The 14,647-nt window shown below is 47.3% G+C and overlaps 1 protein-coding gene across 1 annotated transcript in view; it reads right to left on the bottom strand.

Annotated features, from left to right (window-relative positions):
* Positions 1 to 14,647, bottom strand: part of LRRC75A (leucine rich repeat containing 75A) — a 46,202-nt gene that overhangs the window by 12,074 nt on the left and 19,481 nt on the right. Inside the window, exon 3 of the mRNA XM_048966590.1 lies at positions 7,015 to 7,127. Within this exon, the coding sequence (XP_048822547.1) occupies positions 7,015 to 7,127 (113 nt within the window). The remainder of the gene's footprint in view (positions 1 to 7,014; positions 7,128 to 14,647) is intronic.

Below are 14,647 nucleotides of genomic sequence, written 5' to 3' on the forward strand. Positions count from 1 at the left end.
TCTAATCAGGCACGGAACCAGGAAACACACTCAAAGAGCAATGGACCTCAGTGGGGCTGCTGGTCCTCCTCCCTCCTCACCCGCCCAGGAGGAAAAAGGAAAGGACCAGAGCACAGCTCCAGCTCCCTTCAAGCCAATTATCACCTAGAGATGTTCCCTCCAAGGGGAGGAAAGCCCTGGTGCTATAAATCACCTCCTTCCACCTTCACTGCCAGGAAAGATTTCTTCTCTGTTAGGAGATTTTCTACCACTTCTGGCTGTCAGTTCATTTGTTCAAACCACGAAGAGCTAAGGCAATTCAAGCATTTGTCAAAATCAGTATTCAATGGTGGAAAAAAAGAAATAAATGGTGCTGCACCGTTTGGGTTAATTGTTTTAAATTCTGGAGCATCCCAGTAGGCTTGCATAGGGCAACACACAGGGAAAGGGCTCAGTTTACAGTGATTGAATGGAAAACACAAAGCCCCTTCCAACACTACATCTCACACGCACCCGGATGGCGTTTCAATATGCATGCATAATTTACTGTTTAGCTCCAACAGGCTTAAAAATTAGGTCTGTGTGGCAGTGGGAGCAGCCCCAGTGAGCTGTGATGTGTTGCTGCAGGGCTGTGCGAGTGAGCAGAACACGAGGCAGAAATTGGAATCAATGGAAATCCTCATTGCTATGCATGGAATAATGACCACGTGTTTGTAAGTGCCACGCTCTGCAAATGAGGAATCCTGAATGCTGCATAGAGAAGCACTCAAATGCTGGGAGATGCTGACCCAAGGGCATTGAGCCCCACTGCAAGGCAGGGCTCTGGCTGCTCTGTGCAATGGGACACATGGACACAAATCCCAGCCAAAATCAGAGCTGGCTGTCACCCTGCAAAACATCCCTACCAGGAGCTATTTCAGACAGCAGAAAGCCCTTCAAAGAGGCACTTTGCTGTCCATAAGCAAAGGGATGCTGTCCCATAGCAGTGGCTTAGGCAAATTCCCTATTTCCAAGTCAACTGATACCAATTCAAATTAGTGCCCAGCTTAGAGTAAATGTTCGTGGGTTGGATGGATGCAGACCTCACATAGCACACAGCCTCTTTCTCCAGCTGCCATGCCCGAGTTCTGCATACCCCTGCTTGCCCACGTTGTTCTTCCCCCAGATTTGGCTGAAAGTTTGCATATTCACAGCCATCTCACACCAATACCTATTGGCATCCCCACTTTCTGAGGTCCTGAAAGAGTCCCAGGGCAGCCACAGTACTTTCTGATGGCCACTGTGCTCCCTGCCCATGGCCAGGAGAGCTCTGCAAGCAGAAACTCCTCAGCTTCCAGAAGGCATTTCTGTATGTGAAGTGTTGGGATTTGGCCTGTTCAACCACTGCTCCATCTGCCCTAGATCCCATCAGTCCAAATATCTTGAATATGCAAAACCCCAGCACATTCATACTATGAACACCAACAGCATAGGAGCTGGGATGAACCTTTCTTTGGACACCTCAATCCAATTCCAATGCACGGTTTCACATGCAGAGGCGCACAGCATCCCTTGCCCCCACTAGGGCTCACGTTTTGTCCCAGCAAACTGCAGCATCAAAGGCAACATCACATCCTTCAGAGCTGTGCTAGGCCATGAACAACCTGCTGGGCTGCAACAAACAGCTCAATGGAGCAGCTGGCCTCTGCCAGATGATATAAACTTATAAGCATCTGGGAAATTACAGTACTTCCATCTCTGTTGCACAAAATGGGCCCCAGGATGAGCAGTGCTGGCTGGGAAAGCTGAGGGCAGTGACCCAGAGCAGTCCTTCCCACCAGATGCTGCTGCAGGAACAATTCATTTCCACCCTACAATTGCATATCTGGTGGCCAGATAACTCCCAGTGGGAACAAATGAAGGAATGGGGAACTTGCCACCTGCTGATCCTCTCCACTGGGATCTTTTTGGGATGTGCTGATACCCCAAGAATCACAGACTCAAAATCATTCAGGTTGGAAAAGACCTCTCAGATCCCCAAGTTTAACCCCACCCCACCATCTCCCTGACCACGTCCCTCAGAGCCACATCTTAACACCTCCAAAACTTCCTTCTGTTTGTTTCTAGTTTGCAGCTTGCTCATGTCAAATCTTCAATGCAACAACAGCACAACTTGACCCCTCTAGTTGGGTCTAATGTCCTTTTGCAATGTACTATGGAAGGTGGGGGGGAGACAGGCAGGTTGATCTGGTCTATCTAAGCCTTTCAAAATCGAGAGCCACAGGTAAAACTTGTAAAACAGGTGAATTCTGCCTTCTTTTATAATTATGAAAACATCCTTTGTTTCAAAGAGATCATTAAAAAGTCCTTCAGGTGTTCCTAGTTTGCTGCCTACTGCAGGTATCTGCCCATCAAACACCCAAAAGGTCTAAACAGAACACATTTAGTGCTGCTCTCCAGCAGAAGAACTTCAAAATGCCACGGGAGCTGAAGAGCAGAAAGGTCACAGAGGTGGAAAAGCTTAAAAAAAGAAATCCTTCAAATGCCAGCTGACTTTCCTCCTCCTTCCCTACAGGGCAGGCACGGCACTGGCTGAGCCATGCAGCTCTGCTGCTGCTTCCTCTGGAGGAACCGTGGCTTATCGCCATTCCTCAGTGCTGCTGCTCTTACAGCCAGGGCAAGGAGTGATGAGAGAGGTCATGAACAGGGCTGAGCAGAGTGCTTTGAGCTGAGAGCTTTGCCTGAGAGCAGTGCTCTAGGAGAAAAGCTGAGTGAGCCGTGGTGATGCATTACACGGGATGCTGAGCGCACCCAATGCTCAGCGTGCAGCCACTTGGAAGACCAAGCACCCCAGGGGATCCTGCATGTCCTCCCCTTGTCTCCCACTCTCCCAAAGCTATCACTCCCATCCATGTCACACCAGGTATTCCCATCAAATGAAGCCATCCTGCTGTTCCTAGATTACCACATCTGCAAAACCCAGGGGACACGACACGATGGGAGACTCTTCGTGGCCATTTGGTTTTCCTTTGCTCTCTTGGCCAGGTTTGAGAGCCAAAGCACAGCAACACACAGATTAAATCTTGATTTCCTACCCTCTTAGTACAACCAATGGCAAAAATATGGTATGATGAAGTCAGGCAGCCTCTCCTGTACTTTTAGGGCAATTAACAGGAAAAAAAAACAAAAACACACACCATAGTAAATAAGCATAGTATTTCCAATGCTCCAGGATGCACATGGGGACGAGCTTCACTCTGCCCCAGCTCCCATTATAATATCACACACAGCAGCCAGCACTCAGCTTCTGCCTGGAAATGAATTGCTTCTGTCTGCAGACAGCCTTGGAAATCACCTGCACTGACTGCAAAGCAATCTGCAACACAGCCCAGCAGCAGAGCACTGTGCAACCTCCCAGCATGGATTTTCTCCACATGTTGGACTACACAGTCCCCACTCCACCTCCTCTCACTGATGGATGGAGGCTGGAGGTTCTGAAGGAACCATTTGTTGCAAGAGCTTTAACTTCTGCCATTGCTCGCCTCCAGACTCCCAGCACTACTGAAGATTTGCATCCACAAACATTTGGTTGCTCTCTGTTTACAAAAGGAAGGGCACATTTTTCATGCACCAGGGCTTCTCCTTGTCAAAACTGTTGATTTCTTTTTTTTCCCCTCTTGAATTGCTTCACAAGGGCTTTGTATAGAAACATGAGCAGACACTGCAGCAAGCATGAGCAATGGGCAGCCAGCATTCCTCTGGAACAGAAATGTTTTGTGCTCTTGATGAAATCAGGAGTGGGATTTGAAAAGACCTCTAAGATCATCCAGTCCAACCATCCACTCATCCCCACTGAATAGAAACAGAAACATTAAGGTTGGTAAAAGACCTCCAAAATCATCCAGTCCAACCACCAATCCACTCACCGTCATGCCCACTAAACCATAGAACCACAGACTCATTAAGGTTGGTAAAGAGCTCCAAGATCATCTGGTCCAACCATCCACCCATACCATCATGCCCAAGGAACAGAGTTATAAAGCCAATAAGGTTGGAAAGATGCTGCGGGGACCTCCGTAGTGAGAAAGGCTCCATCACAAGAGTAACTTATCACCAAGCAAAGAGAAAGTGGGCAAATGGAGGAAGCCAAGGTGAATGCTCTTCACCCATTGTTTCCTACCAATAATTAAAAGCTGCTTAACCTCCATGAGTAAACCACTGGGTCAAAATACACTCCTAACAAAGCCAACATCAGCAGACTCTCTTTCACTTCCCTCCCCTTCCTTTGGGCAGGTTGAAAGGGGCTATAAAAAAGAGGGACAGATTCTTGAGCAGGGTATGTTGGGATAGCAGACATGGCAGCGATGGGCTGATGGTTGGAGTGGATGATCTCAGTACTGTTTTCCAGCCTTTATGAGTCCGTGACAGGACAAAAGGAAATGGTTTCAAACTAAAAGAGGGGAGATATAGATTGGATATAAGAATAAGTTCTTTAATGTTAGGGTAATGAAGCACTGGCTGCTCAGAGAGGAGATGGATCCCCATCAGTGGAGACATCCAAGGTCAGGCTGGAGGAGCTCTGAGCACCTGGTGGAGCTGTGGGTGTCCCTGTTCATAGCATGGAGCGAGATCAGATGGCCTTTAGGGGAGTCTCTTCCAACTCAAATGATTCTATGGTTTCTCCTCAGTGTGTATGTGTAGAAGTTCTTCTCTAAAGGCATGATACACCCTGACTCACTTGGTTGGAAATATTGCTTGGGCTCTGCCTGGAAAAAGAGATAAAATGCAATCCTCTCTGCAAAAGTTCAGTTAAAATATTTCAGTTAAAATATGGTAAAACATGTAGGACACTTCTCCCAGCAATCTCAATGAGAAGAATCACCTGGCACTGAAATGGTGCTGAATTCTCCCAAGGAAGAAACAGACTGTTGTTATAGCAAAAAGAAGGAATTTTCTAAGCCTAAAGAAAAATTCCCAAGCAGCTTTGACACTGAAGCTCAACAGGAAGCATTCCTCCTCAGTGAAATGCATTTTACTAGCATGTTCCCACATCCCCTGTAATACCCTGGGAAACAAAGCACAGAGGGGTAGCACAGCTGGAGGGGTCATTTGGTTTGAGGAGAGCTAGATGGGACAGGCTGGGTGTGTGGATGCTGCAGATGGGAGCTCTGCCTCACACAGGGGCAAAACACCTCCAGGCACAGCAATGATAACAGGGGAGCCAAATCCTAGGCTGCAGCAAATGAAGATAAGCCCAAATGTAGCAGCAATGGATGCAGAAACAAAGGAAGAAAATCTGCTTACCTCTAAAAGGCCTCATGTATGCAGAGATCCCCAGCAAGAGATATCTTTTCCACCACTGCCACCCTTAAATGAGGTCTGGGAAGGGGTGGATCTTGGCTCCATGCCTTCCAGTCACTCAGGTGAATTGCTTGCACCTGAGCAACCCTGGGTTGGCCCTGCCTTCCACCAGGTGTTCAATCACTGGTTCAGGCTGTGACTTAGCATTTCCGCTACAGTTGGGAATGGTGGGGTGGGCTGGGGATCTTAGAGGTCTCTTCCAAACCTAATGATTCCATAATGCAATGAAATGTGTGGCAACAGCTATGAAAAACCTGCTCGCTGCATTCACTCCATTCACACCAACACCCACGCAGGGACAGAAAACGCCAGCCAGTGTCAGACACTTTTATGATTACACGCATTCTCCATCTCAGAGATTTACATCCCATCCAAGTTAAATTTCCTAACTTGTCCCAAGAGAAAAGTGATTGATATTGAGTCACAGGACTTGCAGAACTGAAGAAAATCATCACTGTGGCAAATCATGAACCAAAATGTGCAAGATGGGCACTGGAGGAGAGCAATAGTGTCCTGCACCAGTAGGGTGTTCCTTGGGGCCTGGGGCAGTCCCTTAGCCAAACCCAACAGTTGTTGCAATAGCATCACAGATCAGCATTAACAAGAATATTCCTGGAGTGAACTGGGAGCAATGTCATTTTTTCACTGAATGACATTACAGCATGAGGCATAACAAAGCTGGGATGTGTTCTAGCATTGACTGGCACTACTCGTTGGGCAGAGATAAAGGGATACTCTGTTTAAAGTGGAATTCAGCCCAACAAGACAGTCATGAAACAATAAAGGGATTTTGGGTCCAAAATGGAGAGATGTGGGCAGGAACCACATAAGGGAGGTGGCTGCAGCTTAGGGCTGCTGACAATTGGATTTAGAGAAGCAGCCTGGGCATTACAGCCAGCTGCTAATTACATTGCAGAGCAGAAGAGGAGCGTTGTTGGGTTGTGGATGGCCAAGAGACACATGCAGAAAAAAGTGAATAAACACAGTATTTGAAAATCCCTTAAGCATCTGACAGCAAAGCTGAGTCAAGCCAAAGCTGGGGACAGGATGCCCTTGTAGGTCAGACAGGGCACTTGCAAAGACAGCAAGGTGCAAGGGATGCCAAGTCAGGACTGTGGGAGACATGGTCCTAATCCAATTTGCCCCTTGGTCCTTTATTCCCTGAGCCTGCTTTCCTCCCCTCTTCTCTTTTCAGACTGAGCTTTCTCATAGAATCAGTCTCTTGCTATGGCTACAGATAGCATCTGCTATGCCAGGAACCAAAACTCTCTCAGGATCATAAGCAAACACCTGGATAGAAATCCTAACCCTGCCAGATTGCAGTTTCTTTTGCATTTCTCACTTTTCTCACTTCCTTCAAAAATTACATACGTAATGCATCACCTCACTGAAAGCAAAGTAACCTTTCCATCTCCATCAACCTCTTTCAGACATATTAGGTTCCAAGCACCAGAAACATCATTGGCCAAGATCTTTGCTGAGGACCAGGGCAGTGGTTCATTTATTCCCCATTTATTCCCATGGCTGGGCACAACTGGGTTGATTTTCAATGCAAACAAGGATGCAATGGGGAAAGAAAAGTGGAAAACGAGAAATTGCCTCTGGTTGAATGTGAAGAAACTTGATGACCCAGTGATGCATGGGGGAAAGAAGCAAGCAATGGAGATCAATGGGTGGCTTTGAGAAACGACTCACCAGGACTGTGGCTTCCTTTTCATGATGCCTTGACGTCTCCACTGTGAGTGAGGACTGAGGTGGTAGGTGAGCTGCCGACAGAGTTTCTCCATGGCCCCAATGTTGTCTCCCTCCTGCAAAGACAATGGGAAGACAACAGGTGAGGTGGCTGCGCCATGATTATCCTTTCAGTGGGATGCTCAACCCACGTCAGAAGGGACCATGCTAAAATTGCAAGGAAGGAGAACAAAATAACCCCAAACAATGATTGCTAGGATGCTGCAAGGCCTTTGTTGCACCAAGAGAAAGCACACGCATGGACATTGTGAATGGGATTATCCTGCAAATCCATCTCCAAACACAGACGAAGGCTGCAAGCAGCAGCTGGCTGCCCTGCCACAGTCATTGAATCATTAAGGTTGGAAAGACCAATAAGACCATCCAGTCTGACCAATTCATGGCTGTGACTGCTCTAGACCACATTTCTCAGTGTCACATCCTCACTTTTCTTGAAAACATCCAGGAATGGTGACTCCACCACCCCCCTGGGCAGCCTGTGCCAATATCTCACCCATCAGGACTCATACAAAAGGAACTGCCCATCACATATGCATTGCCATTAAAGCCATTTTGCAGAAGAACATGATGAGATTTGGTGAACTGATGGAGACCTCAGGAAGAATGCTCACCAGAAACTCCCCAAATATCTATTTGATAGGAAAAAGAGCTTCAAGGAAAGCAGCGATTTTGATGGAATCTTCTCAATTGCAGTTAAAAATTCCACACAAAACGACAGCATGAAAATGAGAATGGATTGACTGAAAAAAAAAAAAATTAATATCTCTGAATTTGGTTTTAGGAATTCGTTCTCAGCTCACCACTGCTCTTTATTCATGCTGATTGCTCAAGGTCTTGCCCTGTGACATGGGTGCTGCTGGAGATCCATGTCTTACCCATCAGGATGCCCAATTATCACTGCCCTCCCGCCCCCTCCTTCAGCCTGGCTGGGAGCCACGTGCTTTGCAGTGTGATTTATGCAATGCTTTCTCCCACCTCACCTTGCAGTCAGTGGAGCATGACAGGTTCTATAAAGACATTATAAATGTTATATTAACCAAGGAGCAAACTGGATTTTGACTAATCACATCTGGGTGTGCAGGGAAACAATTCCATCAGGTTCTTCTCAAGTGAAAAAAAAACCAAAACAAACAGAGGGCACATCTGCAGGAACAGAAATATCAGCATAGGGCTGTAACCCCTATTTTTCATCCCCATATCATCACACTTAACCTTAAATAATGGGTTTAATCCCAAAGATTTTTGTTTTGGTAGATGTCATTGTTTAGCACAGGGAAGAACAGACAGCTCACCTCAGGGGCTGCACTCTTGATTGGACCTGCCCAAAGCCACCAGGACCCACCACCATCAGCAGCACATGGGACAGCATTCCTATGGGGCTGGGCCCTGAAAACCCACGTACAAAAGTCACCCTGTGCTTCCTCAACTCAAGCTTCCAAGCAGTGACACAGTTGAAGTCGTGCCAAAATCAGAGCTGGACGCTCACACTACAGTTTAAACAAAGTGTTTTTCCTTGTTTATTATCCAGGTCTATTAGGAAATAATCAAAGCTGGCACACGCCCTGGTGGGACTGAGCCCAAAAGTTTGTTTGGAAACTGATGCAGCTGAAAGAATCCGTGCAGCTCACTCGTGTGGAGGAAGTAGAACCTCGCTTCCCTCTGAATGGGGAGTGCTGGGCAGAGGGGCTTCATGCACCCACAGCAATCCCCCACTCTTTCCCTGCTCAGCCCATTGTACAGCTGGGTTTTTGTGGTCAAAGGGCATGAAAAAATCTCAACCTGGAAGAACTGAAAGGCACAGCACATGCTTTCCAGTGTGGGAGATGTGATGCTAAGTATGGGACAAGTGGAGAGCAGAGGTTGGGCCCCTCACAGGGCCCCTCTCCCCTCCTCCAGCCCTTGGAAGAGGAGATTCATGAGGCTGCAATCCCTTAACCAAATGCAGCTGGGGCAGCCATGGCCATGCTGCCCTCCTGCTGTTGTGATAGGAAGCAAAGGGGTGACACCATGGGAAAGCAAACATCAGAGAGCTTTGTTCTTGCTGTGGCTCAACAGTGGCCAAATCCCTGTACAGAATAACCCAAGCTGGAAGGGACCCACAGGGATCACTGAATCCTTGCTGGGTGGCAGGGCCAGAGTGTGTTCGGGATCATGAGCACAGGGATCCAGTCCTACTGGCATCACTGTGATGGGACCACACTGCCATCGGCATACTGGGGTGAGAGTAATCCCAAAAATGACTCCATGAGAAGAGAGATGGGGTTGGGTAATAACCAGGTGTGGGCTTGAGCTGGGAGGGAGAGCCGTGTTGTGGGCTTGGATGGGAAAAGATGCACAAGGCTGAAACTGTCAGGGGTTCCACAAACATCTGCCCACCTCACTCCTAGTAGCGCCTTGCAATAAAGACACGATAGCAGATACCTCTGTCTTCATTAAGAAGGCAACTGTCTACTCCTCCCCCAGCAGCAGAGCCTGGGGGGCAGCCCCCTGTTAAATGGGTCAGCAGTAATGACCAGAGAGCTGTGACAAAGCCCTCCTGCTGCAGCACAGCGGGGCGCCGGCCCAAATTAGAACAATTAGCCATGTCCCACGACAGGTTTTCACTGGCATTATTACACAGTCTCATGTTGCTGTCACTCCCAATCAATTTCCAGGCAAGAAAAGGTGCTGCACTGCAGATCCTAATGTGCGACAAGTCCCACAATGGCCTTCCAAACCAGGATTTGGGCTTAATTAAGCTCTGACTGTGCACAACCCACTGTAACCACTGCCCAGGGAAGCCACACTCATCCTGGGAGAAAATCTCTGCACATTTGGTGCACAGATCCCCAGCCATGATGTTTTCCTTCCATATGGGTCAGTGGATGTTGACCCTTACAACATGACCTATTTCATATCCCTGAACAAGGGAGGAGCTGACAGATTTCCCCCTACACACTCCTTGCTTATTTGTCTTAGGTGATTAGCTAGGATTGTCCTTCTTTTCCTTCAGGTTATTCCTAATAAACCAAACTGTTTGGATTATTAGTTTGGATTATTATGAGGAAAAAAGGTAGTGAAGAGAAAAAATCATGCTCAGAACGGTAAACAGAGCTATTACTCAGTAGCACAAAGTCATAAAACAGTGAGAGATGCTCTAGAAAGCACTGAGACGGATCATCCTAAATGATTTTTGGCACACATCAGAGAAGTTCTTACAAATTAGCAGGCAGCCAAGAAGAGCAAACCCCCAGCAAACCACGCAGGGATTGGAAAGGAATGGCAGTAAAACAAACCTGCTCCCCCCTTATTTACCTGCAAACACGAAACGTAAAACCCCGAGCCAAGGAAGGAAGACTTTTCTTTGCAGAACACCAAAGAAACAAAAGAGATTCAACCACTGTTTATAAAGACGAGCAAAGAAATGTGTGTAGAAGGGAAGGGAAAGGTTTCAGCACTTGGGTCCCTCCCTAAATGCCTCAGCAGTGTTCAGAAGGGTGAAGCCAGAATCGTGATGCATTCAGGGGTGACTTTTTATTTATTTTGACATTTGGATGGCTGCAGCAGGATCCTGGCATTCAAATATGCCTTGACTAGCTCCTGGGCTTGTCACCTACGTCCCTTCCTGCGACACCTATGAATGACCCTGCCCCAGAGGATGTGCTTCCCAAAGGGCTTTCCCCACATCCTGCTTTGATGAAGCCAACGCTGCTGAGCTTAAGATGCCTCCCCTTTCAATGTAGTCATGTGGAACTGAAGTCATCTAATGGGTTTTGAAGTCATCTAATGGGTTTCTGGTTTTCTTTTTTTCCCTCCCTGTTGAAGCACAGGGCTGAATTGCAGCCTATTGTTGCTTGCAGACATCTGCGGGCAGAGCAGCGCCAGATTTGCCTTTTGAAGCCCAGAGGGACTTTTATCCAGCAGTCAGACAAGTCCTCTCATCCTGCCTAACCTCCCATAGGCACACAGCCCTGGGCTGCCCACTGCCTGTGACCCCAACAAGATTGGGACCAGCATCATCCTATGGCTTCTATAGGGGAAGAATGCACCTCTGAAATAATTTGCTTTATAAAATGGCCAAGAAAGGACCAGCTGGAAGAAAATGGAAGCCTCCTGTATGAGAAGATTTGCTTTTTTGCAGGACAAAATGCATCTATTTTGACATGGGAAATTTATGTTTGGGATTGCTAGTCCCTCTCAGCACGGCTCCAGCAGCCATGTCCATCCCAAGCTCCTCTTACATCCCATCCCATCATCCACAGAGCAGCAGGAGCCTCCAAAAGTCATCAAAAAGTCAAGAAAAATAAACCAGCTCCAAATTTCCCACTGCAGAAGGGCACTTGGTGGTGGAGCCAGCGCTGTGGGGTGCAGGATTTGGGCCATGGACTTGGGAACAGCGAGTGAGACCCCATCAAAGCACCATTCACCACTGGTTCCCCTTCAGAGAGCCAACCCCCTTGCTCCTGTTCTGCAGTTTTGTATTTTACAGTGAACACTGCTCACTTCCCAGGAACACGGTAGAGCTTAAAGATGAGCAGAGCATCCAGTAAGATTCTGCATCTTATTTCAAGACATCTTACGTAGGAATGTTTTTGTATACAACTATCTGAGATATTAAAAAGGGGTTTGTAGGAAATTCTACTGAGAGTCCTTTGAAAGTTATATAGAAATAAAGACCCACATAAATAGGAGTTGCACAGAAATGCAATACAAGCAGAACTCCAGATTGTGTCTGGATAAAAGATGTTGGATGAGGACAACTCCCTTCCTTCTGGTGTACTCAGGTGGAGGAAGAGCATCTGGGCACTCATGTGTGGTTATCACCAGGTGTTGAAGACAATCTCAATTAAATCTTGGCCCAAGTTAGGACCTGGTGATGCTGCAGCAGTAGCAGAGCACTGAGAGAATAAATTTGCAGAAACAAAGACAAGAAGTAGAAACCAATTTTGCAACCCTAATGCTACCATAAGAAGCACTCAACACTTGCCTTGACAAAAGACAAGTACAACACGATGGATTGGGTGTTGACATACTGAAATGAAAAGCAAGGTACAATAGGGCTTATCAAAAGGACCAGAAGTACATGATGAATGGGATTGCGTTGACTCAGGAAGTTATTTAAGAGAATTCAAGAGTAATATTACACATGGACTTTGGAGAAGCAATTAAAGAAGGCAATAAAATTCAAGGTGAAGGATGGCCCTGAGGGGAACATGTGAAATAAAGGGAAATTGCAGAAAGGAATATAACAATCTTGTTCAAGATCTACTGGAGGGCACCCAGCTCAGCTCCCGCTAGAGAGGATAAATGAGTAGCCATCAAAACAAGCTGGGGAACAGCCAAGGACCTGCACTGAGCACTGAGTTTGGGATTCAGTTCCATGTTAGAAACCAGTGCAATATTATCATAGGACCCTGGGTTGGGTCAGAAGGGACCTTAAAGATCATTTAGTTCCAACCCCTTAGAATGAGAGCATGGGAAGGGGAGATCAAGTCCCTGCTGCACTGGTACCAAATAACCCAGAGTGTGAGGCAGCGACTTGCTGGACTTTGCCCAGAAATCACACTCCCTTCTATCCAAGAGCAATCACTGAACTTCCTTCTGGCAGCCCTTCTATCTGCAAGACTTTGACTCTTTGCATTTCCTTCATTCCCTTTCCCCCAGCAGAGACAGGGCAGTGGTGTCACCCCTGTGAGGAGCTGTCACATGCGTGTACCCTGGGGAAGGACATGAGAGCACGTGGGAGCTCTCTCTCCATCAGCACGCCAGTCCTGTGGCTTCTCACCCACCCCAAATCCACAATTCAACAAAGAAAGTGAAATCTGGGGCACAAGCAAAACAAAGAGTAGTGAGGTGCTGGCACAAGTTGCCCGGAGAGGCTGTGGCTGCCTCATCCCTGGAGGTGTTCAAGGCTTTGGTCAACCTGGTCTAGTACCAGATGTGGAGGATGGTGGCCCTGCCTGTGGCAGGGGGATGGAACTTGATGATCCTTGGAGTCCCTGCCAACCCAAGCCATTTTATGATTCTATGAAAGAGGTTTTTCTGCATGGCTCACTCCTCTGTTCTTCTGCCCTCATCTCCCCATATTCCTCAAACACTGGGGAACTGCCCCTGCGATGGAATCAAACAATCTTTTAGAGCATCTTTCATCAATTTGGATGAATACTAAGCTGGGTTTTTCTTGCGAGTCCAATGTGCCCGTGGCAAATTCCTTAGCAGCATGCTATCAACACTCTGAGATTGTCAGCAAATCCTCCTTATTAAACCATCCATTTCTGCAAACCCCCGCTGCAAGCAGACCGTTTACTCACTTAATATTCACATTTGTAGGAGTGAGACTCAACCAAATATTAAAACATCCATCCATGTGCCCAAGGCAGCCAGGACAGAACCTGTGAGCAGCCATAAAAAATCCCAACACGTGCTCCAGGTACACCAACACCACTCCCATGAGTTGCCAGGCAATCAATAAGCTTCTGTCCTACATGGTATATTATGTTCTGATTAAAAGCTAAATGAGCTGAACTCCAATGTCAATTACCATCAGAAAACAGCAATAAAACACTTCGTTATAGTTTAATGAGCTACTTGGCTCTCCATCCATCATTTCCCTCAGGGACACTCGGTTTTATCTGCAGAGGCTGCAGGTGGGGGGGTGCAGGATGGGAGCAGCTCAGCCCCATATTGGTGGCCTCATCCACATGGCATCAGCTGTGGGCAAAGCTCCTCTGCCAGGGGTGAGGTGTGAGGGGACACCTCTTGAAACATGGCACAAAGCCCCACACACCCACAGGACTGCAAGCACTCCTTCAAATTATCATGCATCACATGGTATTATTCACAAGATAACCCATGAACGTGCCAGCTCTACTGAAACAAGCTCAGCAAATGCCTTCTTCCATCACTCATCCTTCTTTGTCAAATGTTTTCCAGTCAATATTCCACATGTGAGATTCTCTGGTAGCAAGGGGCAGGACCAGAAAAAATCTGCTCAACTCAAGCTGGTTTTATGACATGGATTCCATATGAGCACCTCTTTGACATGCTTCCCAGGTGACATTTTTTGGAGGGGAGCAATGCATTGAGCAAGAGACCAGGGACTTGGCTCAGATATGGGGTGGCTGAGCCCCAAATGAGACAAATTGCTGAGCCCCGACCCATGAAACAGATATTAGAACCTTCCCCACGAGATTTCACTACACCAAAAGGGAGCTCTGTTAGTCATGACCAGGATCTCATGGCATTTTGCTGTCCATCACGAAAGGAGACCACCAAGACACGAGACAAGTAGAGCCCAACCATGGGCTTCAATCATGCTCATCAATGAGCATCAGCAGGAGAGCCAAAAGTGGGCGCACAGCAGAGGTAGATTGGGTCTATCATCTGCTGATTGGGTTTGCTCCAGAGGAGAAGTAGTTGGGAAAAAAAAACAACAAATTGTTGAAGAAAAGATGGAACTGTGCTGGGAGAGCATCACAAAATGTCTTTTGCTTTGGGTTCCTTTCCTTTATCACCTGCTCCAGTCCCAACTTGTGCACCAAAGCCCTTGCACAGCACCTGACATTTTGGAGCTCTGCAAGATCCGTCCCTGAGCTGA

This window comes from Lagopus muta, chromosome 20 (genome assembly GCF_023343835.1).
Source record: "Lagopus muta isolate bLagMut1 chromosome 20, bLagMut1 primary, whole genome shotgun sequence".
NCBI classification, from domain to species: domain Eukaryota; kingdom Metazoa; phylum Chordata; class Aves; order Galliformes; family Phasianidae; genus Lagopus; species Lagopus muta.